This window comes from Typopeltis vanoorti, chromosome 20 (assembly GCF_054136105.1).
Source record: "Typopeltis vanoorti isolate ZY-2024b chromosome 20, IOZ_Tvanoo_1.0, whole genome shotgun sequence".
In the NCBI taxonomy this organism is placed as follows: Eukaryota; Metazoa; Arthropoda; class Arachnida; order Uropygi; family Thelyphonidae; genus Typopeltis; species Typopeltis vanoorti.
This window is the reverse complement of record NC_143568.1, coordinates 40,871,283-40,898,188: the sequence shown is the minus strand read 5'-3', so window position 1 is coordinate 40,898,188 and position 26,906 is coordinate 40,871,283. Positions and strand designations below refer to the sequence as shown.

The window sequence follows — 26,906 nt, the reverse complement described above, 5'->3', positions numbered from 1 at the left end:
TAAAGGGAATGAAAGTTGAGAAGCACTCAAATGTGAACTGTAGACTAAAATACACAATGATTATTGAAGAAAAAATGAAAGAGTTTGAGAAACAGGAACCAAACCTTGGAGATTCATTGGCAAGCCTTGAAGAAAACCCTGATTGATTCAGCTAGAGAGGCATGTGGTGAAGTTGTTTGCGAGGATAGAAAAATCAGAACTCCATGGTGGACATGGGAAGTTAAAATGGCAGTGAAGGAAAAGAAGAAAGCATATCAAAAGTTCTTCCTGGCAAATAAGTCAGCTTGTGCTCTTAGAGAATACAGAGACAAAGAGACAAACGTAAGAAAGCTAAACACTGTGTAAAACTAGCTAAATAAAAGTCATGGGAGGACTTTGGCAAGAACATAGAAAATAAATATCAAGAAGGTGGCAAAATATTCTTGAGGTTGTTGAAGAAGCTTAGGAATGGAGGAAAGAGTGCTGTAAAAGGAGTTAGAGATGATAAAGGTGACATGAAAATGGGAGAAAAAGATATCCTTGAAGTATGGAGTAATTACTTTGAAAAACTGCTAAATGAAACAAGCAGTGATGACAGCACAGTGGTAAAATCACTGACCAGGCATGCAGTCAGGAATACATATCCATACTTGAAGTAGAAAAAGTCATCAAAGGCTTGAAATGTGGAAAGGCAGCAGGAGTAGATGATATTCGACCAGAAATGCTGAAGTATGGTGGTATAAAAGTAATGGAGTGGCTGCACTGCATAGTTCAGAATGCCTGGACAGAGGGGACGAATTCCTGATGATTGGAGTAGAGCTGTCATAGTACCCATATATAAAAAGGGAAATAAAACTGAATGTGAAAATTAGAGGTATTTCCCTACTGAGTTTTCCTGGTAAGATATATGAAGTATACTTGAGAAACAGTTGAGAAGAATTGTGGAAGAAAAGCTTGGTGAAGAACATGCTGGATTCAGGTCAAATAGAGGCTGTCAGGATCAGATCTTCACTTTACGACAAATAGTGGAGAAATCATGGGAATATAACAAAGATCTGTATTTAAGTTTTGTCGATTTGGAAAAAAGCATATGACAAGGTGCCAAGAGAGAAGTTATTCAATACACTACAGTTATATGGTATCAATGGGGCATTATATCAAGCAATACTTTTTATTTAAGTTGTAAGTCAGCAGTTAGAATTGAAGGAAGTACAGGAAGATGGTTTGATGTTAAATCTGGTGTGAGACAAGGATGTACATTATCCCCTCTGTTATTTATTATCTATATGGATCACATTATGAGGGAAAGTGGTATTAAACAAGATATCAAAATTAGAGATGTTAATGTGAGCTCTTTGCTTTATGCGGATGATGTTATACTTCTAAATAATTCCACTACAAGTCTGCAATATTCACTGACTAAATTGAATAACTGTTGTAATAGATATGGTATGAAGGTCAGCATTATAAAGACAAGGACAATGAAAATAGGTAGAATTGTTGAAAATGTGAAATGCATTGTGAATGGGGAACCTGTGGAACAAGTAAAACATTTCAGCTACTTAGGCACGATTTTTAGTGAAGATGGTAAATTAAATATAGAAATAGACAACAGAATCAGCAACACCGGTATGGTAGGAAGTCAATTGAATAAATTCATATGGAATAAGAGAGAAATTAGTCGGAACACCAAATTAGCTGTATACATGACAGTATTCAAGCCAATTTTAACTTATGGATCTGAGAGCTTATATTTAATAAGCTCTCAGATCCGTCCAATAGTTGATGGAAGATCATCACCAACCTACTTTTTGGCAAAACATCTTGCAAACTTATTAAATAATAAAATACGATCATCAGAATCCTATATCAAGAATAGTCAACATTTTGTAAATAAACTCCAAGCCATTACGATTGCACCAACTGACATGCTAGCCAGCCTAGATGTTGTATCCCTTTTCACCAATGTTCCAGTAGAAGAGGTAATAAACATCATCCAAGACCTCTTTCCTCTAGACATCACACAGATGTTTAGACACTGCCTTCAATCTAATTTCTTCAAAGTTAACAACACCATATACCAACAATTAGAAGCCCTAGCAATGGGAAGCCCACCATCACCATCTTGTGCAGACCTTTTCATGGAAAAACTTGAAAAAGAAATTCTCTCTGCAATCTCTCCGAAACCATCTACATCGTGGAGATATGTGGATGATATATTCATTATATGGCAAGACAGCTTAGACAACCTTAAATCGTTTGTGGATAAAATCAACTCAATACATAGCAAGATAAAATTCACTCTGGAAGTAGAAAACAACAACCAACTGCATTTTTTAGATATTTTGATAAAAAAACAACCTAACAGTGTCAAATTATCCATTTACAGAAAGCCCACAGATACTGGAAGATATCTTCACTATACTTCAAACCATCACAAGTCACACAAACTGAGTATTATCCACATGTTGAAACATAGAGCCAAAAAGTTTATATCAGAAGAGGAGGATACACAGAATGAACTCTCACTAATAGCCAACACACTATCACAAAATGGATACCCTCAAAACATCATCAAAAAATATCTATACAATGACCCCAGACAAGAAGAATCCCACCGTCAGCACGTTTCTACTGTAGTGATACCTTTCATCAAGTCAATTTCTTATCAAATAGCAAGAATACTAAGAGCCAACAACATCAGAGTGGTCTTCAAACCAACCACCAACATCAGACAAGTTTTAGGATCTCCAAAAGATAAAGTTCCGTTCTACAAATATCCAGGAGTATATTACATTCCTTGCTCCTGTGGTCTTGCCTACATTGGACAAACTTCACGAAGTTTAGAAATTAGACAAAAAGAACATGTTGGTGATGTAAACCACAACAGAAGCATTTCTTCCGGCTTAGCACATCATTTCTGCACGTCTAACCACACGATAGATTGGCAAAACAGCTCCATGCCATATCTCGATGACGACTACAGGCATCGTGTATTTAAGGAAGCCACAATAGTACTAATAACCGGCGGAAACCTCAACAGAAATCAGGGTATAATTCTCAACAGTTCGTGGAAAAACTTGATCCTCTCTCTCAATCAATCTGAACTACAGCTAGCCAGTAATCACATTACAAGTCTACAACAAACACGCATGCGTGATAATGAATAAGAACAATAAGCCATCTTTGTCACGTGAAACGTGTAACCATAGATACTAGTTTGGTTTACAACGTTTTTTATGTTCCTTTTAATTTGCATTTACTTTCATATCTCCGTAATACCTTGAAAAAGCCAGACAGTTTGCTGGCGAAACTGGTAGGTTTTAATAATTGTTTATTTGTAAAATACTGGTCTGTATTAATAATAGTATATTTCTATAAATATAAGATCTGATAATGTTGGAGTCTTGACAAGTAACAGACCGATTTGGAGGAAAATTGTAGATAGGAAGTTAGTAATGATGTAAATTTTTCATGTAGTACTATCATATCCTGTACACTCCTTGAGGGTACAAGGCAGGAATTTGATGATGATGATGATGATGATAGTACATTTTATATTGTGGGTGGGTTAGGATTTTTTTTTTTTTTCATTTTTATGAATTTTATATACTTTTATATATTTTTTAATTAATTTTTTACATAGTCTTGGAAACCTTGCTCTAGAGGTGAAATATGAAACTTTTTTAAGCCCCTTTAGTCCTATAAGCAGGGCAGTGATCTTACACTGGAAGATGAAATCTGTCTCCCGCCTACATTTGAATAAAGCAAATCTGCATAATAGACTTGTGTTCCTTAAATGTTGTCACACTGCTGATATTAGTCCTGATTTTGTTAAAATTAAAGAAACCATTCAGTTGTATTCTAGATGGAAGATTTATCAAAAAGCAAGCAAAGCATTATTACTAAATCAAACCTTCACAAAGAAACATTTTTGAGTTAATTTTCTCATAATTTGCTGTCCTTGGCCAGGCAAGCACATTTCATCTATAAATGTAGATTAATTCATAAGTTTGAAGTATTAAAAGTGTTGAAACTGCCAGTATTCAGCCAATAACTGAATCTAACTGCAACAGTTGAGTTATAAATTTAACCAATAAACCACTAACAAATGATGAACTAAATGTTTTGTCTAAAGGTCCTGATTTTGCCTTGTCACCTCGACTTGTATCTTACTTGCAAATCATGGTAAAGGTAGAAAAACATCAAAGAATTTTGTACAGGTGAGGCTAATAAATTACATTTTGAGACTGGCAAAATTTTATACAAAGCAAAACTCTCTCCTTTAAATATACTCTTCTCCGAATTACAAGTTCTTTGCTCCCTACACTAGAACACTGATATCGTTGTCACGAATACCACTGAGTATTTTTATAAAATTAATATCTTATTAAGAGATAGATCAACCTGCAGTGTTATCAGCAGGGATCCAACAAAAAGTCAAATTAATAAATTAAATAAATTATTAGACAGTGTACAATCGTGGTATGCCAATATTGTGGAGAAGTTGCAAATTCATCATGCCTTTCCACCTCATCTTTATGGTCTTCCTAAAAGCATAAGGATGGCCACCCACTATGCCAAATAGTGGACTGTATTGGCTTTCCAACTTACTACTTTGCAAAACTTGTCATCTTCAGAATCTCGCTAACCATACCAGCTGTTATATCAGAAACAGTTTTCACTTCAAAGAGAAAATATATCTACATTTGTCTAATAACAAAATTATAGTTTCTTTTGATGTAGTCTCTCTATTTACCAACATACAAGAGAAGGCTTTTACCATCACAAGAGACTTCAATTTTTACAATCTGATTTCCCAGAAGACATAGTCAGTATATTTAAGTGTCCTGTCAATGCAGGCTGTTTTACATGGCATAATAAGTTGTCCAAATAAATAGAAGAAACAGCAATGGGCAGTCCTATCTCACCAGCCTTAGTTAATTATTTCATGGAGCATGTAAAAAAATAACTCTTTGACACTATATTCCCTCAGCCTCGTATATGGTTATGTTTTGTTGATGATATATTTGCTATCTGGTCCCACACTGAGTCAGAATACTTCAGTTCCTAGAGAAAGGAAATTCTTTGTACTTCCATATCAAGTTCACTATTGAATATGAATCCAATAAACAATACCCTTTTTGGATACCATAATAATTCGTAATCCCACAGGTCAAGTTAAATTTTTCAGTTTATTGGAAGCCAAACTTTATTGGTGGATACATTCACTCATCCTTTCACCATTATCGTGAGTCTTGTACACAAAGCTCATACAATCTGCTCTTCTGATCCCCTTTTGTTAGATGAACTGAATTAAATTAATCTGATGTGTAATGGATGCAACAAAACTATCATTCAAAAAATTATTGATAATTATCATCCTTCTACCAGACTACAATCCGATGTGAAAAGAATTTCAATACCCTACCTTAAAGGAACCAGATAGTAAAGATTCTTCATAAATTCAATTTATATGCTTATCTCAAACCAGCTCAGAAACTGTCTTCCTTCCTACACATCACCAAAGGATGCATTACTACCTCTTTCCTTACATCTTACCATGTCTATCAAGTACTCTGCAAATGTTATTTTTCCTATTTTGGACAGACTGGCCATTCTGCCTTGATTACAATTGAATAACATCAAGACTATATAATGTTTTGGAATCTGATAAGTCTGGCTTTTCTTCTCACGCTATTGACACTAGACACAGCAGTTCTTAAGAACCATCCAAGTTTTTGGAAGTGATCACTAATAATTGTTCTTTTTTTTTAATTTTTTAAATTTTTTTTAATAATCTATTCAACTTCAGTTGTTCCTTTGAACTTTAATAGTGTAATATCATACTTCATCGACATATGCATGATTTATGACTCATTATTTTGATTAATCTTTTGAATATAGTTAATGGTCTATTTCCCTGATGATGTCCATGTAAAGTTGGGTGAAATATATTGGAGTTTTTGAATTAATTCTATATAATTTTTGTTACATGTGCAAGCTGTGAAACTTACTTTATTACTGATTCAAATTTACTGGTAAAGTTAATGGAAATGTTTATTTGTAATAAAAAATCTTTCCCTTTTGATAAAAAAAAAAAATTGTACTTTTTTTTTTATTAAATATAAAAAATGGTTGTGTATTTTATTATGCATGAAATCGTGTTGGTTTTCATTTCATTGTGCAAAATACAGAATGTCATCAATAATTATTGACTTTTTATTTATAATTAACTTTGAAGTTTTCCTGATAATAGCAGTATTCACTCAGCTTGAAATTCCATGTTCCTTAGAACTAGTTTTCCATAGTGCCTAGGTCCTGATAAAATATTTTACTGTGTTTAATGCTTATTGCACTCGAGTGTCAAGAAGTTTACATTTCTTCTTGTACTTTCCATACAGTAGTAACTATAAATACAAATTAAATCATTGTAAATCAAGGAGATGCACCTTTAATGGCTGATTAGAAACAATGGATTTATTGCCTTAATTCATGATATTAACGTAATTGGAATAATGAGATGGTCGTTACGATTGAGGTTAGGTAAATGAAGTAAGACTTCAGCACTTTCTTTGTATAAATGGTCATTATATATGGATCTATGCAGTAGCCTGGTGTTTTCAATTCCATGTTGTGCCAAGCCAGGTGTGGTCTTGATGTTCAGAGATAAATTTATTGATAGAGCTTCCTGTTTGTCCATAGTAGAACAAATTGCATGAACATGGTACTTGGTATATGCAAAGTAGCATCAGTGGTGAGAGTTTCTTTTTGGAGAAGGTAACAGGTTATGAATTTGGTTGATGGGTTTATAGGTAGTGATGATTTTATATTTTTTCATAATTTTTGCCACACATTAAGAGATGCCTTTAATATGTGGTATAAGAGTCCTCAATAGACTGGTTAATTATTTTTTGAGTTATTCTTGGATTATAGCCATTTAGTAAGGCTGTTTCTTTGATGGTTTCCAGTTCTTGTTTTAGAAATTGTTCAGAAGAACAAATTTTGTGTGTTCTTGATACTAGGAATTTTATAATGCCATATTTTTGAGATGGTTGGTGGACTATGTATTGTGGATATAATCAACTGTAAAAGTTGGTTTACAGTAGACAGACTTCTACCTTCCTAGGTCTCATTATACAAGAAAGTTGATATTTATGTTTCTGCTGATTTTCATACCAGATCTGTTAAAGTTGTTCAGTTTAGTGAAGGTAGCATTGTAACATCTGTATAATGTAAGGAAGTGAGTTTATTTCTGATTGTGATATCAGTGTAATATCAATTTCTTCATAATGGGATTCAGGAAAGTATGCAGCCTTATCTCACTCCAAGTTTTATGCAACACAATCCTTCTTTACATCCTTCACTTCCAGCTGATGACTTATAACTTAAGTATAGGCTACATATTACTTGTATGATAATTCATGTACAATATATAATTGGAACATTTTGAATAAAATTTTGAACATTTTGGAAAGCTATTCAAAATGTTCAAATTATATATTGTACGTGAATTATCTTCTGGGGTCTTCATGCAAAATCTATCTTCATAAATTATCTGGGGTCTCTTAACCCCACATGTTTTTCTAAATCTATAAAAGATAAGCACAGATGCTTGTTATATTCTCATGATTTTTCAACTAATTGTCTTAAAGTAAACATATTATCTTTGATAAAACCTGTTTGGTTTGAACAACCCAAATGTTCTTTAATAAACTTCTCTTCAATCAATTTTTTTTTCTCAGCAACTTCACAAATATGCAGGAGGCAAAAATCTTACATGAAACACTTACTTTCTCTAATTCTCATTTTATTTCCCTTTTTTCTATGATTGCTCAGGTCTGAAATTTGGTCTTCCAATCAGCCCTTCTGAATTATGCAGTATAGCTGCTATGAAAGTTTTATTATTATGTTAATTTTTAATTAAAAAAAAAAGAAAAAACACTTACGAAGATTATTACCATATGAGCTTATTTAAATTCCATAATTTTCTTCATAAGTTACAGTAATGAATGTTGACTTTTTTACAACTTCAAGTTTTTGACAACTTTTTCTAGACTCCAGTACATGAAATTGCATCATGTTTATCATTGTGTTTATTGTTACAATATTATAGGAACTTTTCCTTTCTGTAATGATACTTACTTGAATAAATCATATCTTATTTGGAAGTATTTCAAGTGTTCTGGTCTTGTCTCACAGGACACCAAATATTATCATGATGTTTCCTTAATGCCTGAAGAAGCATCAATTGAAAAGCAGTTGATGATTTTTTCAATTGATGCTTCATATAACAGTTAGTGTCTATCATCAGACTTGTTTTGGTTGTTACAGTCATGTATTTAGGACTGAGTGCTAGTTAAGGCTCATGTTATGGTTAAGTGATTGTTGAAGTTCATATTTAATGCAATGAGAACAGCACAAAGATGAAATAAAGACAGGAACCATCATCTGGGGTACAATACAGCAACAGTATTGTATTTTTATATTGTATTCAATATACATAATGATGCACACAAACCAAACACAAAAATTTAGTGGAAGATAAATTCCTTAAGAGGGGGTGACCTCTACAGGTTATACAGCATTGGCTCTTGGGATGTCTATAAGTGAATTACTTTTCCAAATCATGGGAAGTTTCATACAGCTATACTTAGTGAGGTTTGACTGATTTTTTGAAATCTGCTGCTGATTCAAAAAAAAAGTCTTTGACATTTGTATTTACTGCATTTGTATTTTTTCAGTTGATTCTGTGTCCAAGGCATCATCCATACCTGGCTGACCTAATTATGGTGGTTCTGTATCTTTCTTGTATTAAGGAGGGATGTTGGCAGATCTTTCCATTTATCTATAATATGGCAAGTTGCAAGAACAAGAATTCTTATATCCAGGAATTGAGAGAATAGAAAGTTGTTCTTGAGGAGAGCAGATAAAGGCAATTAGTTTCATATATGGGTTGCAAACAGTGCTGATAATATTTCTTAAAAGTTCTAGCTACTTTTTCTGAGCTGCCCTAGATATATAAGGAATAGTATAGGATTAGTGTAATCTGTATGGTGAGAGGGTTGTGAGAGAAGGAACAAGTATTTAGTTAATTTTTTTATGGCAGGGGACATTGCAACCTATGGATAGGATGATAGGAGGATGATGCAAAAGTTAGGCCATATTTACAGAAAACCTACTCACGTTGGTAGGTTTTATATAAACTTGAGAAAGAAAAAAAGATTTGTGTTTCTTATGTACTGTTTGTACTGTTTATTATAATAATCTCTACTTTGGACAGAATTTAATAAATTAAGAGCAAACGTATTTTGGTAGTAGAGCAGCCCATCTATCATGCTAAGTGAGATTTTAAATAAATGATATAAATAATTAAGGAAGGATTATTTATTTTACATAACTCAGTGCATAATTTTGAAGGTAAAGATGATGCAGTACTTGCTAGACTTAATAAGAGCTAAGATGATATATGATTAGAAGTGTTGAATGTGAACCAATAACTGAGAGAAGAAACTTATCAGATAACCAAAGAAATATAAATAGAGCAAATAACAACAATAAAATAAAAGAATTAAGAAAACTTTGAATTTAAAAGAACAAAAAACCTGTTATATGGTGTGCTGGCCTTCTTGTTTAAAATGTCAGAATTTGACTGGAGAAAACTGTGTTTGCTAAGTTGTTTTATGAAATGGTGTATTAAGAGGTGTTGGTTCAAGAGGATTGGAGAGTAATTGCAACGTAATTTAATTGCCATGAGGGTGAGCATAGATTGGGCTTTAATGTGTTTATGGTATATTGGATGTCTGTTGTCTAGAGATTCCAAGCAACTTAATTTGGTTTGGTTTTTGTATAATTCGATAATACTAACCTTCTCAATATCAGAGGTATGTTTGGATTGTATATCATGTGAGTATATCTCAGTGGTGGGATTTTTATTGTTGCCAGCTTGTTTTTGTTTGCATCCCCCCCCTCCCCTTAGTGGTGGAAGGTTTTGTAAGTAGTCTGGTATAGGAATGTTGCAATTGCAATGATGTTCAGTTAAGCTTGATTTTATGGGACTACTGGCGGATCCATTATAACAGGTAATGCATCCTAACTGGTAGTTACTTATAAATAACATTATGACATAGTAATGTATCGGTATGAGCTATTCTGTGTATTAGTAAATTTTGTAGTTTGTTGGTGGTGGCAAAGACAGTTTTATAATTTGGATATTTGAAGATGTGTATTGTTGCTTTCTAAATATTATGGATATCTGGGAGTTTAAAAACTATGTGATTTTGATATGTTACTTTGAGAAGAAGTTATGTGATTTTCTGCTGAGTGAATAGCATAGTTGATTAGTTGTTAGAGATATTATTGAGAATGGAAGATATCTTTCAGCTGTCTTCTGATTTCTTGGTTTAAAGCAATGAGAGAAGATTAGTATGTATAGGTGTTAATGAATTATGTTAATATGACAGATTTTTTGATAAAATAAGAGTAATAGGAGATGAAATGCAAATAATTTCCAATGATAGTAACATTGTGGTATACTTTGATATTGATATAATGATAAAATCTAATAAAGTCAAATTTATGAAGTTGAAGATTTATTTTCTGCATATTCAGTACAGAATTTTAACTTTGAAGTGGCTAAAGCTGTCGAAAGAACAAAATAATTGTTGTATGGCATATGGATTTTCAATGCTTAGAACATTGTTAACTTTTCATATCTTAAGAAATAAGATATGAAATAATACTACTACAACTAAGATAATATAAGATCAAGTGGATAAGGAGATAGGAATCATTTCCATCTGGGCAAGAAAAAGTTCAGGGCTTAAACCACAAATGTTTGGGCCCTTAAGTTGACCAAAAATTTGTTCGTTAAAGTGGTCATTGTATTTAAAGAAATTTGCTGAGATTATTATTTTTATCATTGACCGAAATAGAATAAATATTAAAATAATAAAAATTATTATTTTTATTGCCAAAAATAGCTTTGCTTTTAATTTATCAAATGTTAGGACCATCACGAATTTTTCAGATAATCTTCATAATTTAATGATATTTCAAATTTATATACATGAAACGATGTTTACTAGATCTAGTTTTGGTTTTAATCAGATCATTTTTACTTACAAAACATTTCCGATCAATGACAGTAATTCTGCATTGGCTGGATGGGATTTAATAAAATTAGGTATTTATGATTTATATTTGTTATTTTTATTGTCATCATCATCAAATTCCTGACATGTACCTTCAAAGGATGTACAGGATATGATAGTACTACATGAAAAATTTACTTCATTACTAACTTCCTATCTACAATTTTCCTCCAAATCAGTCTGTTACTTGTCAAGACTCCAACATTATCAGATCTTATATTTCTATCGTCTAAGGCACTTTGTATCGTATCAATCCACCTATATCTTGGTTTTCCCCTGGGTTGTTTTCCTGCCAACCTGGCAGAGAACACTTGTTTTGCTAATCTATTCTCGCCCATTCTGTTTAAGTGTCCATACCACCTGCGATTACCTCTGCCAACGCATTCTTGGATGCTGACAGTGTCAAGTTCTTTCCTAATATCCTTGTTTTTAATATGATACTGCCAGTGATGCCATCTGTTCACACCTCTAATCTTTCTCAGGACTCTCATATCTGCGGTCTCTAGTCTTTGGTCAAGTGTTTTACTTCTGACCCAGCTCTCAGATCCATAAGTTAAAACTGGTTTGAACACTGTTTGTATACAGCTAATTTAGTTTTCTGACTAATTTCTCTCTTATTCCATATGAATTTATTCAGTTGACTTCCTACCATACCAGCTTTGTTGATTCTGTTGTCTATTTCCATATTTAATTTACCATCTTCACTAAAAATCGTGACTAAGTAGCTGAAATGTTTTACTTGTTCCACAGGTTCCTCGTTCACAACACAGTTGTGAACTACCTATTTATTTTTAATTAAAATTCTACCTATTTTCATTGTCTTTGTCTTTTTAATGCTGACCTTCATACCGTATCTATTACAACAGTTATTCAATTTAGTCAGGGAATCTTGCAAACTTGTAGCGGATTTATTTAGAAGTATAACATCGTCCGCATAAAGCAAAGAGCTGACAGTAACATCTCCAATTCTGATATCATGTTTAATACCACTTTCCTTCATAATGTGATCCATATAGATAATGAATAACACAGGAGATAATGTACATCCTTGTTTCACACCAGATTTAACATTAAACCATCCTCCTGTACTTCCTTCAATTCTAACTGCTGACTTACAACTCAAATTAAGACTAAGTATTTCTTGATATAATGCCCCATTGACACCATATGTCAATATGGCATTATATCAATCTATTATATCAAATATATATTAAATGTAGCGTATTGAATAACTTCTCTCTTAGCACCTTGTCATATGCCTTTTACAAATCGACAAAACTTAAATACAGATCTTTGTTATATTCCCATGCTTTCTCAACTATATGTCATAAAGTGAAGATCTGATCCTGGCAGCGTCTATTTGGTCTGAATCCAGCTTGTTCTTCCACAATTCTTCTCAACCGTTTCTCAAGTATACTTGCATAGATCTTGTCAGGAACACTCAGTACGGAAATACCTCTGTAATTCTCACATTCAGTTTTATTTCCCTTTTTATATATGGGTACTATTAGAGCTCTACTCCAGTCATCTGGAATTCGTCCCTGTGTCCAGGCTTTCTGAACTATGCAGTGCAGCCACTGTAAGACATTTATACCACCATGCTTCAGCATTTCTGGTCGAATATCATCTACTCCTGCTGCCTTTCCACATTTCAAGCCCTTGATGGGTTTTTCTACTTCAAGTATGAATATGTATTCCTAACTGTATGCCTGTTGAGTGTTTTTTACCACTGTGCTATCACTGCTTGTTTCATTTAGCAATTTTTTGAAGTAATTACTCCATACTTCAAGGATATCTTTTTTTCTCCCATTTTCATGTCACCTTTATCATCTCTAACTCCTTTTACAGCACTCTTTCCTCCATTTCTAAGCTTCTTCAACAACCTCCAGAATATCTTCCCACCTTCTTGATATTTATTTTCTATATTCTTGCCAAAGTCCTCCCATGACTTGTTTAGCTAGTTTTACACAGTTTTTTGCTTTCTTGCATTTGTCTCTATATTCTCTAAGAGCAAAAGCACTTATTTGCCAGGAAGTTTTGATATGCTTTCTTCTTTTCCTTCACTGCCTCTTTAACTTTCAGTATCCACCATTGAGTTCTGATTTTTCTATCCTTGCACACTACCTCACCATATGCCTCTCTAGCTGAATCAATCAGGGTTTTCTTCAAGGCTTGCCACTGAATCTCCATGGTATGGTTCCTGTCCCCAAACTCTTTATTTTTTCTTCAATAATCTTTGTGTATTTTAGTCTACAGTCACATCTGAGAGCTGCTCAACTTTTATTCGCTTTAAAACTTTCTTACCTGTTATTCTTTTCAATATGAAATTCAATTGTATCCTGCTCAAGACTAAATAGTGATCACTTCCAATTTCAAATCCTCTGTACACTCTGGTGTCCTACACCAGGTAGAAAACATCACAATCAACAATAACGTAGTCAAAGAGACTTTTCTTATTCCTTGCCTCTTCTCTCCATGTGAATTTGTGCACATTTTTATGTTGGAACATGGTGTTAGTAATAACCAGTCCATGTCCTGAGCAGAAATCCAACAGATATCTGCCATTAGCTTTGCTCTTTTCTCCAAATTCTCCCAAAACATTTTTGTATGTCTGATAATCATTTTCTACTCTGCTATTTAGATCCCCAACAAGGACCAACTTTTCCTTTTTCATTGTGTAAGTTGCTTTTTCTGAAGCCTGAAAAAATTCCTCCACTTCTACCTTAGTAGAGCCTTCTGTGGGATCACATGCACAAATAAGTCTCATTGTCCAATTCCCCATTCTGATATTTGCCCACATCATTCTACTTGAGACTGCCTGCCATTCAAGAAGATTAGCCTCGTATTTTGTGTTGAATACTATGGCTACTCCTTCTTTTCCTTGATTGTCATTGCCTGAATATAACATTTTGTATTTATTGCTGAGAAAGATCTTACCAGTTTTTGTCTTTCTTGTTTCAGTCACCCCTATTATGTCGATTTGGTACTTATCTAATTCCTCAGCTAGCTCTATTTCTTTGCCATTCAGGCGTCTTATGTTGATAGTACCGATCTTTAACTCTGGCGATGTTGAGTTGGGGTGTGCTTTCAGATTTGTTTCAGTAGCTGACTTTTCGCTGTTCGCCCTGGTTCCCTGGCAAAAACAATGGGGGGGCCTTGTTTAACCGGGCCACATCCCAGCCGGCATGAAATTTTGTCATGTTGTACCATCATTTTGTATATTGGTTTAAGCCAATAAGAATACAATTTGGTCGGCTAAATCCCAAATTGCCAGCCCATCCTCGTTCGTTCAGTATCCAGGTAGATACCCAACAGGGTGCACCACAAAAAGGTGAGGATTGGACATTAGGCCAGAAGCCCTGGTCAGTTCTCCGCATTCCTTTAACCCCTTAACACACTCAACCGACTTAACTCGGGTCCGAGAAACTGAATTTTTTCCGCTTACCCGAGTTAATACGTGTTACCGTGAATTTGGTTTTACATATAAATACAACCGAATATACACGCTAGACAATTTTGTGCCTATTTCCTTTCAGCCGAGAATAGTTGCCAACGACGTGTATCAGCTATTTCGTTTGCGTTTGCACATTTTTTGTCCACTATTGCCTGCTGAAAACCAGAATACCGTCATTATTGAACAAAAAAATGCATTATTATATACACCACTTTATTATATACACCAGAAAATCACCCTCTGCCAAAAAATTGGCAGAAAAACGACCGCTTTCTGATTTTTAATTGTTGCATTAAGGGGTTAAAGGCTATGTGGTGGTCTCCTTTCAGGTATACAGCTTTGACCCTTAAGCACCCCTGTTATTTTTATTTATTTATTTCAATCAGACCAGTTGTTGTTGCAAAATTAATCAAGACAAAAAAACTGTGTTGAGTACATGAGCAAAAAACAGGTTGATGTGTTGTAGTATACAGTCTTGTTGAATTTTTATAAAAGTACCACCTATTTGATTTAATTCTTTGAATGATCTGTCTATCATACCCCACCCTCATATATATAAAAAGCAAAAAACAGGTTGATGTGTTGTAGTATACAGTCTTGTTGAATTTTTATAAAAGTACCACCTATTTGATTTAATTCTTTGAATGATCTGTCTATCATACCCCACCCTCATATATATATATATATATATATATATATATATATATTGTCTATCAATAATTGTCTGGATACTCTTGTTATTTGCAAGTTATGGAACACTCCAGGTTTGTTAATAACATAAAAACCGGTGTGCAGATAGTAGGAAGCAGTATTTTATCATAGCGGTCGAATATAGGTGGTATGGCAATACGATGTGAACTCAGTGACTTCAAGAGAGGTGTCACTGTTGGCTGTCACATTGGTGGGATGTCCATATTTACCATTGCCACTCAACTGGAGCATCCAAAATCAACTTTTGGCGATGTGATCAACAAATGGAGATGTTCTGGCATCACTAGTGCAGGAAAACACCCAGGGCAGCAGCTGAAAATGACTGACAGGGACAGGAGGGTTTAAAACAGGTGGCATGCAAAAACCGGTTACAGTCAGCACAGACCATCCATAATGAGTTCCGCAGTGGCAGTAACAACATTGTGACCACTAATACATACTTTATGAAAAGAATTCCATTTGCTGGGTTTCCACGGAAGAGCAGCGACACACAAGCCAAACATCGCAACAAAGCGGCTTATCTGACCTGGTGCAAAGAGTGTGTGAACTGGACATTTGACCAGTGGATAAACACTCTTGAGAATCAAGGTTCACCTGTTTCCAGTCTGATAGCAGGGCGTGGAGGAAGCCTGGTAAATGCTTGTTACCACAGTGTGTTGTACCCACAGTAAAGTTTGGTGGTGGAGGAGTAATGGTGTGAGGTGCATTCAGCTGGTTTGGAGCACAGGTCATGACCATGGTTCCATGACAGCAGCTCAGTAACTTGATATGCTGGATAATTGGGGGCTGTCTACACTGGGGAGTTTTTATCGAATGGATCTGTGTTACTATCAAAACGACAATGCTTCATGCTACAAAGCTGCATCTGTTATGGAATGGTATGAAGAGATGGATGTTAAACAACTACCCTGGCCTGTGCTGAGTCCTGACCTCAACCCCATTGAACGCCTGTGGGATGAATTGGAGTGGCAATTGAGGGCCACAGCAGCATGTCCTTGATCTGTCACTGAACTCAGTGCTGCTCTGATGGAGGAATGGAGACAAATTCCTCCTAATGTGTGCTTCACATTGGTGGAAAGCCTCCCTCAAAGCCAAAGGTGGACATACCCAATATTAGGGTTCACCTGCTGGTATCAATTGTAAATTGATAAAGTGTCAGGACAGTTATTGGTAGATAATGTATATGTTTCTAGCTTACTATCCATCCTCATTTGTTCCAGCATCTGGAACAAATGAGGATGGTTATCTATGTGTTATCTTGTCAGATGCCTTCACAAAATCCAGCAGTATCATCTTGTAGTGATTAATTCCCATTGTCTAACTCATCTGTCACTCTGTTATGAAAAAGGGGACTAAATGAATAAGGCATGACCTTCCCTTCATGAAATCATGCTGCTTCCCTCAGAGTATAATATTATCCATCCATTCCTGAATTTTGCCCATTTCAGAAAATGATTAATTTCTCCAGTATCTTTTGCCACCATTCAGGAGATATTGATCTCTTTTATGCATTGGAACTGTTCTGCCATCCTTCCACCCCTTATGACTTCACCTGAGCTAAGATTTAAGTTAAACAACCTCGTCAGATGCAATGCTAATTCCTTTGCACATTCTTGTAACACATGAGCTGACATCCCATCTAATTTCATGGCTGTATTTGTATCAAGATTCTGTAACATCCTAAGCACTTTCATTTCATCAGCCTCTGTTACCTAATTAGTTTTGTACATATCACAGCAATGTCTTCACTTGGATCATAGATCCTTGCAAAGTGGTCTCTTAGTCAATCAAGTAATTGTTTTCTTCTGTCACTTCATTATCATTAACACTCATTGCAGTTATCCTTCCTTAGTTGTTCTTCCTTTTATTTGTCACATAGCGAAAGAATGTTGGAATTTCATATGTCCTCCTTTGCTAATTTCTTCTTATAGTCTGATTTTGCTTTCTTTACCATTCTGGTCACTATTCTTGCCTGTGTTGTGTACTGCTTGCAAACTTGATCAACTTTTTCCTTTTTCCTCTACAACAATTTTCTTTCTTTTATAGCTCCTGCTAAATGATTCTAACAATACATCTAACTTCTACCTGACTTATCCTCCTGACCTTGTGCATACAGTTTGATATTGCTTTCTTTAGATGTCCCTTGATCATCTCCCATATTCTGCTACCATTCTTCCCTGGCAGATTCTTATACAATTGCACTGCTTCAGTTTGCTCCCAAGCTTGTCATAATCATGTGCCTTTTAGTAACTTATATATCTCTTCTTAAGAAAAAATTCTATGTTTGGCAATAAAGTCATGACCACATGGCCATTCACCTTACTTAGAGGCAATGTTCCTACCTTGGTTATGGACAGATTCTCTGAACCTGTTACTAGATCCAGCATAACCCAACCCTGAATCCCCTTCATATGCTTTTTAAGTAATTATCTCTTAACAAATTAATAAATTCTGTTTTTTTCCTCCAATGTGATACTTCTTCCTTCTGGTCTACGAGGATAGGCTGGAAAGTTTAGATAAACATCTAGAAGAAAAATGACAAAAGCAACTGATATAACCACAAGAAAGAACATATGAGGATATAAAAGCATGAGTTACCTTCATAGCTGCTATTAGTATGTTCTTTCTTTTGGGTATATCAGTTGCTTTAATATAATTTTTGTTCTAGGTTTTTATCAAAACTTTCCAGCCCCCTCCTTGTATGTCTCTGAAGTTAAATTTTTGGCCTTGAACTCACATCTGTTTGCCTTCTGATGATCTACTCTTTGCCTGCATTTTCACCTGCTGTCATCAGCAGTACTACCATCTTCCATCCTGTTCTCTCTCTCTCTCTTTTACACTCTAACCCCTTAACTACCTGCTGTCTTCTGTGTCTTACTAAGGGTTATAACTTTTGGGCAAGTTACAGCCACCAATGCCACAAAAAAACCTCTCACTTACACTCCTGATATCAGTATATGTAAATTGCAATGTCCTCTTACTACTTTCATATGGCATTGACTAATCCATTCAGTTTTGTTACTTAAACTAGATTCATCGAGAATTAAACATATTTTGGTCATTCTCACACTTGCCTCATGAGTGCCTGCATATACACTTACCTTTCCCCCACCTCCCAATCAACCCTAGTTTTCTGAATTGCACTTCTACACTCTCACTGAAGGACTTTCTCAAGAGACCTAATTTCACATTTATTTAAGTGCTTTTTCACTTAAATTGATCTGGAGTTGCACTTAACACGTTCAAATTTTGGCTGCAAACTCATAATCTCTCTCTCTCTCTCTCTCTCTCTCTCTCTCTCTCTCTCGCTCTTCTTTTCACTTCTTCCAGTAACTTTTTCATATCTTCTCATACAGTGTTTCTCACTTTCAGGTCATTAGTGCTTCCTAAAACAACAAATTCTTTTGTCATATCTTTTTGCATCACAACTTCACTAATGTTATTACTAATTTGTGTACCAGCAAAACAATATGTAATCACATTCTAATAAAATACTCCTTTTATCATAAAATCACCACAAAAAAATTGTATTGCTACTCTTGTTTTCTGGTTTTTACATCACACCTTTTGTTTCTTGCCTTTCTCTTTCATTGTCAGGTGAATCTACCATTCACCTGACATTTCTATTTTTTTATTTTTTATTTTATCCCATACTTATGAAGGGCTCCATGCTGTTTCTTTCATGAGGTCCTCCTTATTCTCCTGACCTTCTGCTGCTGCACTTAAATCGAGTTACATCTTCCTGAATTTTGTCACTATTCTCTATTCCACTATCATGTGTTTGACTCTCTCTCCATACATCTATTGTATTTGGCATGTATTGGAGCCATGCCAAAAATATTTAGTATAATTACAAAATATACAACTTTTTCTTGAGATCTAAAGAACTCTCTATCACATACTTATAAAAAAAAAAAAAAAAAAATGAATGGCTACAACACATTGTAGCTAATACACAGGTGTCCAAAACCTAAGGGCAAACACTATTTCCGAAGATTATAACTGCAAATTCAGATGAATCAGATTGTGGCAATTTGTATAGTTGATGACTTTGAGTAGGAAGTGGGTACACATTCAAATTTTAAAATTGCACACAAAAGGTTCATGTGGTTGCACTCAACAGGATAAAAGGCAAAATGCTGCACTAAGCAAATTGTGTTCGAAGGAAGCTCTTTTCGTGAAGAAATAAAGTTGCCAACCTGGATGTCTTGTAATGTCTCAAAGACAGATTTCACGTGGGTAAGACTTATTGGAAAGCTTGAAAAAGGCCGAAGAATTACTATATTGTCAGAGAGTTTGGAATCTCACATAGCATTGTATCCAGGTTATCAGTACTGTGTTTCAAGCCAGTGGAATGTGTTCTAGATGTTTGCTAAGAGGTCGACCTCACTTGACCGAGCATGAAGACAAATTTTTGGTTATAACAGCAAAATGTAATTGACACATCACAGCAGGTCAGCTAACAAATTGGCTCCATTTAAGCATAGGTATGTAGATATCTCAACAAACTGTGGCAAGACATTTGTGACAAGTAAGCCTATATGCCCGATGGCCTGTAGTCTGCGTCTCTTTATCCACAGCTGATCGTAGATCATGTTTTCAGTGGTGTTGTGTCCATAAAACTTGGACAAGACACCAATAGGCTAATGTACTCTTTACAGGTGAGAGTTGTTTTAATCTTATGATTAAAACGACTTATGAGTTATGATTAATCTTGTGATATCCTATGATTCTAGACAATGCTTGATCTGGCATGAAAGTTGTACCACTTACCATCGCGAGAATGTTCTTGAAAGGGATAGATATGGCGGTGCTGTTATCATGGTGTCAGGAGGCATTATGCTTAATGGATGCACCAAGCTACAAGTGCTGGAAAAAGGGACTATGACTGTTGAACAATATTGCAAAGAAGTTCTTCACTGTCATGTTCAATTGTTCCATAATGCTGTAGGTGAAAAATTCATTTTTATGGATGACTATGTGTCACACCACATCATACCCAAGCAGTGGAGATACTTGTGGGGACTGAAGACAGGGCCATCGCCAGATTAGATCATGCCCCGTGGCAAACAATTAAATATTGTTCCAACAGGTGGTCAGCTCTTATATTGCTGCCATGTCGTGGCAGCAATATAACAGCTGACAGAAAGTTTCAAGAATGGTACTTCGTTGGTGGCATTCTGAGAGCTTTTATTGCATCGAAGGAAAGCAATGTTGGTTTTATCGAAAATGTGGGGATTTCCTGAGGTATCATAGTTGAAATTAAAATAAATAGCTTATTTGCACAATAAAAATTAATAACATAATAAATTTAAATTATAAACTATATCTGCCTCTATTAATATAGTTGCTGGACCAACCAATCTTTCTTGGGTCATTGCTGTTCGCAAATAATATTTAATCAGTTTAAGCTTGGAAAAAAAACATCTTTCCACACTTGTGATGGCGCCTACTGCAATATGGCTGAACAAGCGCCCTTATTAAGCTCTGCTGTGAGACAGACTGCCTCTATGCTGCACCCTGTCGATGGTGCAGATTGAAGATATTAATCAAATTGTGTGGTCAGCATGCTCCCTGGATTTCAAACCCTAGAATATTCGGGATGCAATAGAGAGACACGTTGCTGCTCAAAATTCCCCTCCAGAAAACAAACAAGGCCTTATCCTTGCTCTGAAAGAGGAGTGGGCCAGTATGGCTCAAGAACTCTTGAATCACTTAGTGCTAAGCATGGTACAATGTCCTGAGAGCTCCATCGCATTTTGGGGCAGACATATTCCATACATTAATGTCTCTTCACTTAGTTTTCTGTAAGCACTGTATATTAATTCCTTAACTACATCCTTAGGAAATTTATAACTTTTGCCAAAAACTTATTGCAATTTAATTTGTACAAAATTTATAACACGTTTTGTGCAATATAATTTATTAGTATGCTGGCAATAAATTGTTCGCATTTGGCTGTCACTTATGAAAATTTTTTCATATACAAGTAAAAATGTAGCTTATCCTTAGCTTTTTGAACACGTATTATTAACTAAATTCATAAAAATTACTTCTGCATTACCCCATGCAAATTATAGTTACTTCCAGTATTAGTTATTATTATGTGATACCTCCACGGGGTTCAAGGATGCAGCATTGTGGGAGGGACACTCTACACCACCTACATGGCACACAATCAACCATCAACTCCACATCATCTGCTGTCCACCAATACACTACACAATCTGCCCATTGAAAAAACTGAGTTTCCAGATGGAAAAATTTTGCGACCTCTGAGATTAGCTAACTCACCTTCAAATGCAAAAAAAAAAGGCTTATTGAAGGATTGCTAGATTCCATCATTATTATGAGAATTGAATTCAGGTTTCTTCTATTCACAGGAGGCATATTGCCAAATTATTCTTCAGCTGCAGTACGAAGGTGCTGTTTCAATATTCATATATGTATATATATACTTTCTTTCTCTTCTCATCTGTTTACTGTAAGCTTAGTAATCTCTATCGTTGCAGTATATGATAAAACCAAGTTCTGTGTTAAATTGTTATAATATTGTCATATGTTAGATATGATGGAAATGAATTACAAAGAAGGGCATGGCAAATGATTCTGTGCTTAGGCTGTGTAGAAGGAATGGATGAAAGTTATTGAACGTGTGGAGTGAGTTTGAGGGAAGATTGCATTTATATAAGAGGAATGGCCTACACTTGAAAATGGGTTTGGCATCAGAAGTCTTCAAAAATATTGATATAAGACCTATCACAGAGACTCAGAGAAACTGAATTCTGATGGGAGGAATCATGAGAATCTGTAAGAGTGACAATATTAGGTAACCATGTTAATGATGGCAGTGATTATTATTATGGAAATGATTATGAAGAGATAATGATTCTGTATTCATCCAGTGTGGACTTATCAAGCATGATGTGTAAAGATGTCTGCATAAGTAAGAACTAGATAAGAATAGAGATCTTCAAGTTGTTGAACTCTGTCATGCAGACCACAGACAAGAGTATGCAAAAGAGCATGCAGGTAACTTATGTTGAATGCTATGAGTATCCGAAACAGTGGAGTAGTTTGTTGCCTTAGTTAATTTATTGGGACCTCGTATTGTAGGCATTAGTGAGACCTGGCTATCAGAACTGGACATAATATCTGGTATCAAGTGCAAAGGGTATAGTATTTTTTAGGAAGGATAGACAGGATGTGCTGCTAATGATATCAGATTACTTGAATCCAGTTAGAGTTGAGACCTATACTAGTAATGGTTTTTTATGTGGCATTGAGTTTGAAGCCATCTGGTTTGTAACAAGATTAAATACATAGTGGGGTGTTACAGACTTGGTGGATTGGTTGCTAGTGAAGCATCACCAAATATATACGATGGGTGTGAATAGAGTGATCATAATGGAAACTTTAATTTCACATTGGGTAGCTGTGAAATTGCATGAAAAGAATGAAACTGAATTTATTGAGCTGTTGCGAGACAACTTCCTCAAGCAGCTTGTGACAGAAGGAACTTGTGGTCAAAAAGTGTTAGATTTGATTATAGTGTCAGAGGGGGATTCATTTAAAGATGTAACTATAAATTAAAGATGTCAAGAAATTATATTCATGGTTTTATTTTTTATCCAAGTGTAAGCAAACAGTTTATGCCTAAAGTAACTTCAGGACTGAGCAGCTGATATATAGAGGCTAATGACTTCACATCACTTGCATAGTATCCCATAATGCAAAGTACATATCCTTACGGATATGTACAATGCTATACATTATGGGAAGGGTCATTACCCAGACTAGTTTTGACCTTTATGGAGATCTCAACAGTGGGAGCCAGAACCATAAGTGACACTAAGGTTGAGGTAATGCAGGTCATATTTCCATATACAAGTAGATATTATTATTATTAATCATGACACCTCCAAGAAGTCCGAAGACTCATCGTGGGAGGATACCTACTCTCCGTACAACTCTCCGTCCCCACTACCACCACACCGAACCTCTACTACCAATCATCCACATTAATGCTATCTACCGCCCACCACCACCACCGCAACTAGTATTTTTTTGTCTGTAAATTGTGTGTGTTCTGAAGGTCTGATTTTTCTGTATGCAGAATGAAAAAGCTAAGTTTCCGGGAGAAAAAACCCTGCTACCTCCATATGAGATTGACTAACTCACCTTCAATTGAAAAAGTCCATATAAAGATTCCTCCTGTCACGACGAGAATCGAACTTAGGCCTTTTCCAATCAAAGGGCACGACTTACCGTCGTTCTTTCAATTGCGCTACGGAGACGCTTGAATTAAAGGATTAAATTAAGAATATAATTTCTTGGCATCTTTAATTTATAGTATAACCAAGTGGATAAACTTCCAACATCTATTTCTAATCCAGAGTATTTTAGTAGTTATTCTGCCTCCGGTTGGTGACTGTGATCATGCGGTACTGACTTGGATAGTACCTAAATTTTTTTTTTTTTTTCCCAGAAAAAGTTTACATGCTGAACGACAAAGCAGGAAATCAACAGTACATGGGAAGTGTTTAAAATAATACTTAAATGATGCAATATCAGAATGTATCCAAGAATTCAAAGAATAAATAGAGTTGGAGTGAAATGGATGTGTAATTTAATTAAGCAAGAGATTTGTAAGAAAAAGATGATGTGGAAGAAATACTGTGCGCATAAGGATAATGTCAAAAGTTTATTTTTCACTTGGTTAGACTATAATAAATTTAGTTTAATCCTTTATCCAAGTGTGAGCAAACAAAGTTTACGCCTGAAAGTATCTTCAGGACTGGGGTAAGATGGTACGACACCTGGCAACTCGTTGCAAAAGAGGAGCAAGCTAACATCACTCCTATCTCAGTATCTCCCATAATGCAAAACACATCTCCTTGTCTCCTTGCAGATATGTATAATGTTATGTATTAAGGGAAGGGCCGCTACCCAGACTAGTTTCGACCATTATTGAGGTTTCTTCAGTGGGAGCCAGGCCCAAGTGGAGATACTAGACAGAAGCATTAGCAAGGTCATCTCTACCTATAGGAGTTGCCAAACGGTGTGCCACCTTTTTTATTAAATTACTCTGGATTTAGAGAAAGATGTTGAAAGTTTATTTTTCACTTGGTTAGAGTATAATAAATTTAGTTTAATCCTTTATCCAAGTGTGAGCAAACAATGTTTGCGCCTGAATGTATCTTCAGGACTGGGGTAAGGTGGTACAACACGGGGCAACTCGTTGCAAAGGTGGAGCAAGCTAACAGCACTCCTATCTGGGCCTGGCTCCCACTGAAGAGACCTCAATAAAGGTTGAAACTAGTCTGGGTAGTGGCCCTTCCCTTAATATATAACATTATACATACCTGCAAGGAGATGTGTTTTGCATTATGAGAGATACTGAGATAGGAGTGATGTTAGCTTGCTCCACCTTTGCAACGAGTTGCCCAGTGTGGTACCACCTTACCCCAGTCCTGAAGATACTTTCAGGCGCAAACTTTGTTTGCTCACACTTGGATAAAGGGTTAAACTAAATTTAGTCTAACCAAGTGAAAAATAAACTTTCAACATCTTTCTCTAAATCCAGAGTAATTTAATAAAAAGGTGGCACACCATTTGGCAACTCCTATAGGTAGAGATGACCTTGATAATGCTTCTGCCTGGTATCTCCACTTAGGCCTGGCTCCCACCGAAGAGACCTCAATAAAGGTTGAAACTAGTCTGGGTAGTGGCCCTTCCCTTAATACATAACATTATACATATCCGCAAGAAGATGTGTTTTGCATTATGGGAGATACTGAGATAGGAGTGATGTTAGCCTGCTCCACCTTTGCAATGAGTTGCTCGGTGTTGTATCACCTTACCCCATTCCTGAAGATACTTTCAGGCGCAAAATTTGTTTGCTCACACTTGGATAAAGGATTAAACTAAATTTATTAAAGAATAATGTCAGTTATGATAATTATAAGCAACAGGCCAGAAGAGTCACAACTGTTGTATGGAAAGCTAAGTTTGAGTATGAAAAGAAACTGGCTTTGCAAGTTAAAAGCAACCCAAAAGAATTCTATCATTATGCTGCAAGCAAAAGAAAGAATGAATTTAAAAGAATAGCTCTACTGAATGCAGATGGTTTGAGGGTAACTCATACAGAGGTGATTGTTCAACTAATGAGTAGCCATTTGACTAAAAGCTATTAAACTGGTATATGCAACATTGAAATCACTGCTACCTCTTCACTATATGAAAAAAGTCATGTATTAGGAGCAAGTACTAGAGACTTCACAAACTGAATGCTGTATTTCTCTATAAATAATGATTCTGTGAGCCTTTTTTCATATTTTTTGTTGTTTTTGTATGAAGTATTTATAATTTTGACAATTTCAAAACCATGTCCTATATATTTTATTTATAAATAAAATAGGAATGAAAAGTATAGCTGTGCCATTTTGCATTATTGTTTATTTATTTTATTTATGTGGTTGTTTTTTTAATATAGTGTTTTATGGAAGTAATTTGGTTCCATTCCATTGCTTAAAAATTAATTTTAATGTATATTTGTTATTTTTATTTAAATTTCAACTGCAGAATTTTGGACGATAAATTATGTACTGTGATATACCAGACTTAATTATGGTTATTTTTTAGATTCAGGGAGTAACAAGACTAAAGTTAAGAAAGCTGGAAATCTTAAGACATTAGATTCCAAACCTGGTAAGAACCACTTTTCTAGAGCTCTTCCATTAAAATGTTAAGTAGTCTTATCAAAGTTCCAGATTAGTATCTTCAGAAACTGTGATCTTGCACTTAGTTACCTTTACTATAGCAAATACTGTTACAGCAGAATTCCCTGACTACAACAAAGCATTAAAAAAAAAAAAAAAAGTTTTAGATGAAGTCTAGTATAATGTGATAGCATTATAAGGAAAATTCACTGTAGCAAACTTTCCACCATACTAAACTATTCCTTTGATAACTATGAATTTGCTGTAGTAAGAATTACAATATTTTATAGATTCTCATTACAAAACTTAGCAAAAGATAAATTGATAATGAATGAAGTCAAAACTATTCTTTAAATTAATGTATAGGCAGACCAGAAATTCAATTTTGGTATCGTGTAAGGCCCTCTGTGTGTTTTAACATTCTCTTAATCATTTCGTATTGGTTTAATCCATGTGACTCGGATTCTGTCAATATTTGAAAAGTCTATAATAATTTGAAGACGTATCCCCCTTTCCTCCTAGGACCTTCAGTTATGAGAAGAGTGGATTTTGGTCTGTTTATTCATAATTTTGATATAGCTCAGGGATTATTTATTTCACTATAATAACAATATATCATTGTTTTGAAGATAAACAATTGCTTTCAGAGTATTACAATAGCATTATATAATGACTATTAAATTATTTAAGGAATTTACAACGTATACTGGAATATTAATTAAAAGAAATTTAATAAATATTTCCTGTATTTTGGCAATGTCACATCGCCATCTTCATGGGAACATACAACTATGACACGTGTACGCAGGCACTACAAAGAGCAAATGAGGCAGAAGAGAGAAAACTAATGTTGTTCCTAGAGTCCTAAAAGGTGCCCTCTAGTGGGCT

The 26,906-nt window shown here is 35.0% G+C and overlaps 1 protein-coding gene across 1 annotated transcript in view; it reads left to right on the top strand.

Annotated features, from left to right (window-relative positions):
• The window catches only part of LOC150095391 (protein DENND6B), a 480,236-nt gene that overhangs the window by 251,187 nt on the left and 202,143 nt on the right, over positions 1–26,906 (top strand). Inside the window, exon 13 of the mRNA XM_090410571.1 lies at positions 25,942–26,007. Within this exon, the coding sequence (XP_090266697.1) occupies positions 25,942–26,007 (66 nt within the window). The remainder of the gene's footprint in view (positions 1–25,941; positions 26,008–26,906) is intronic.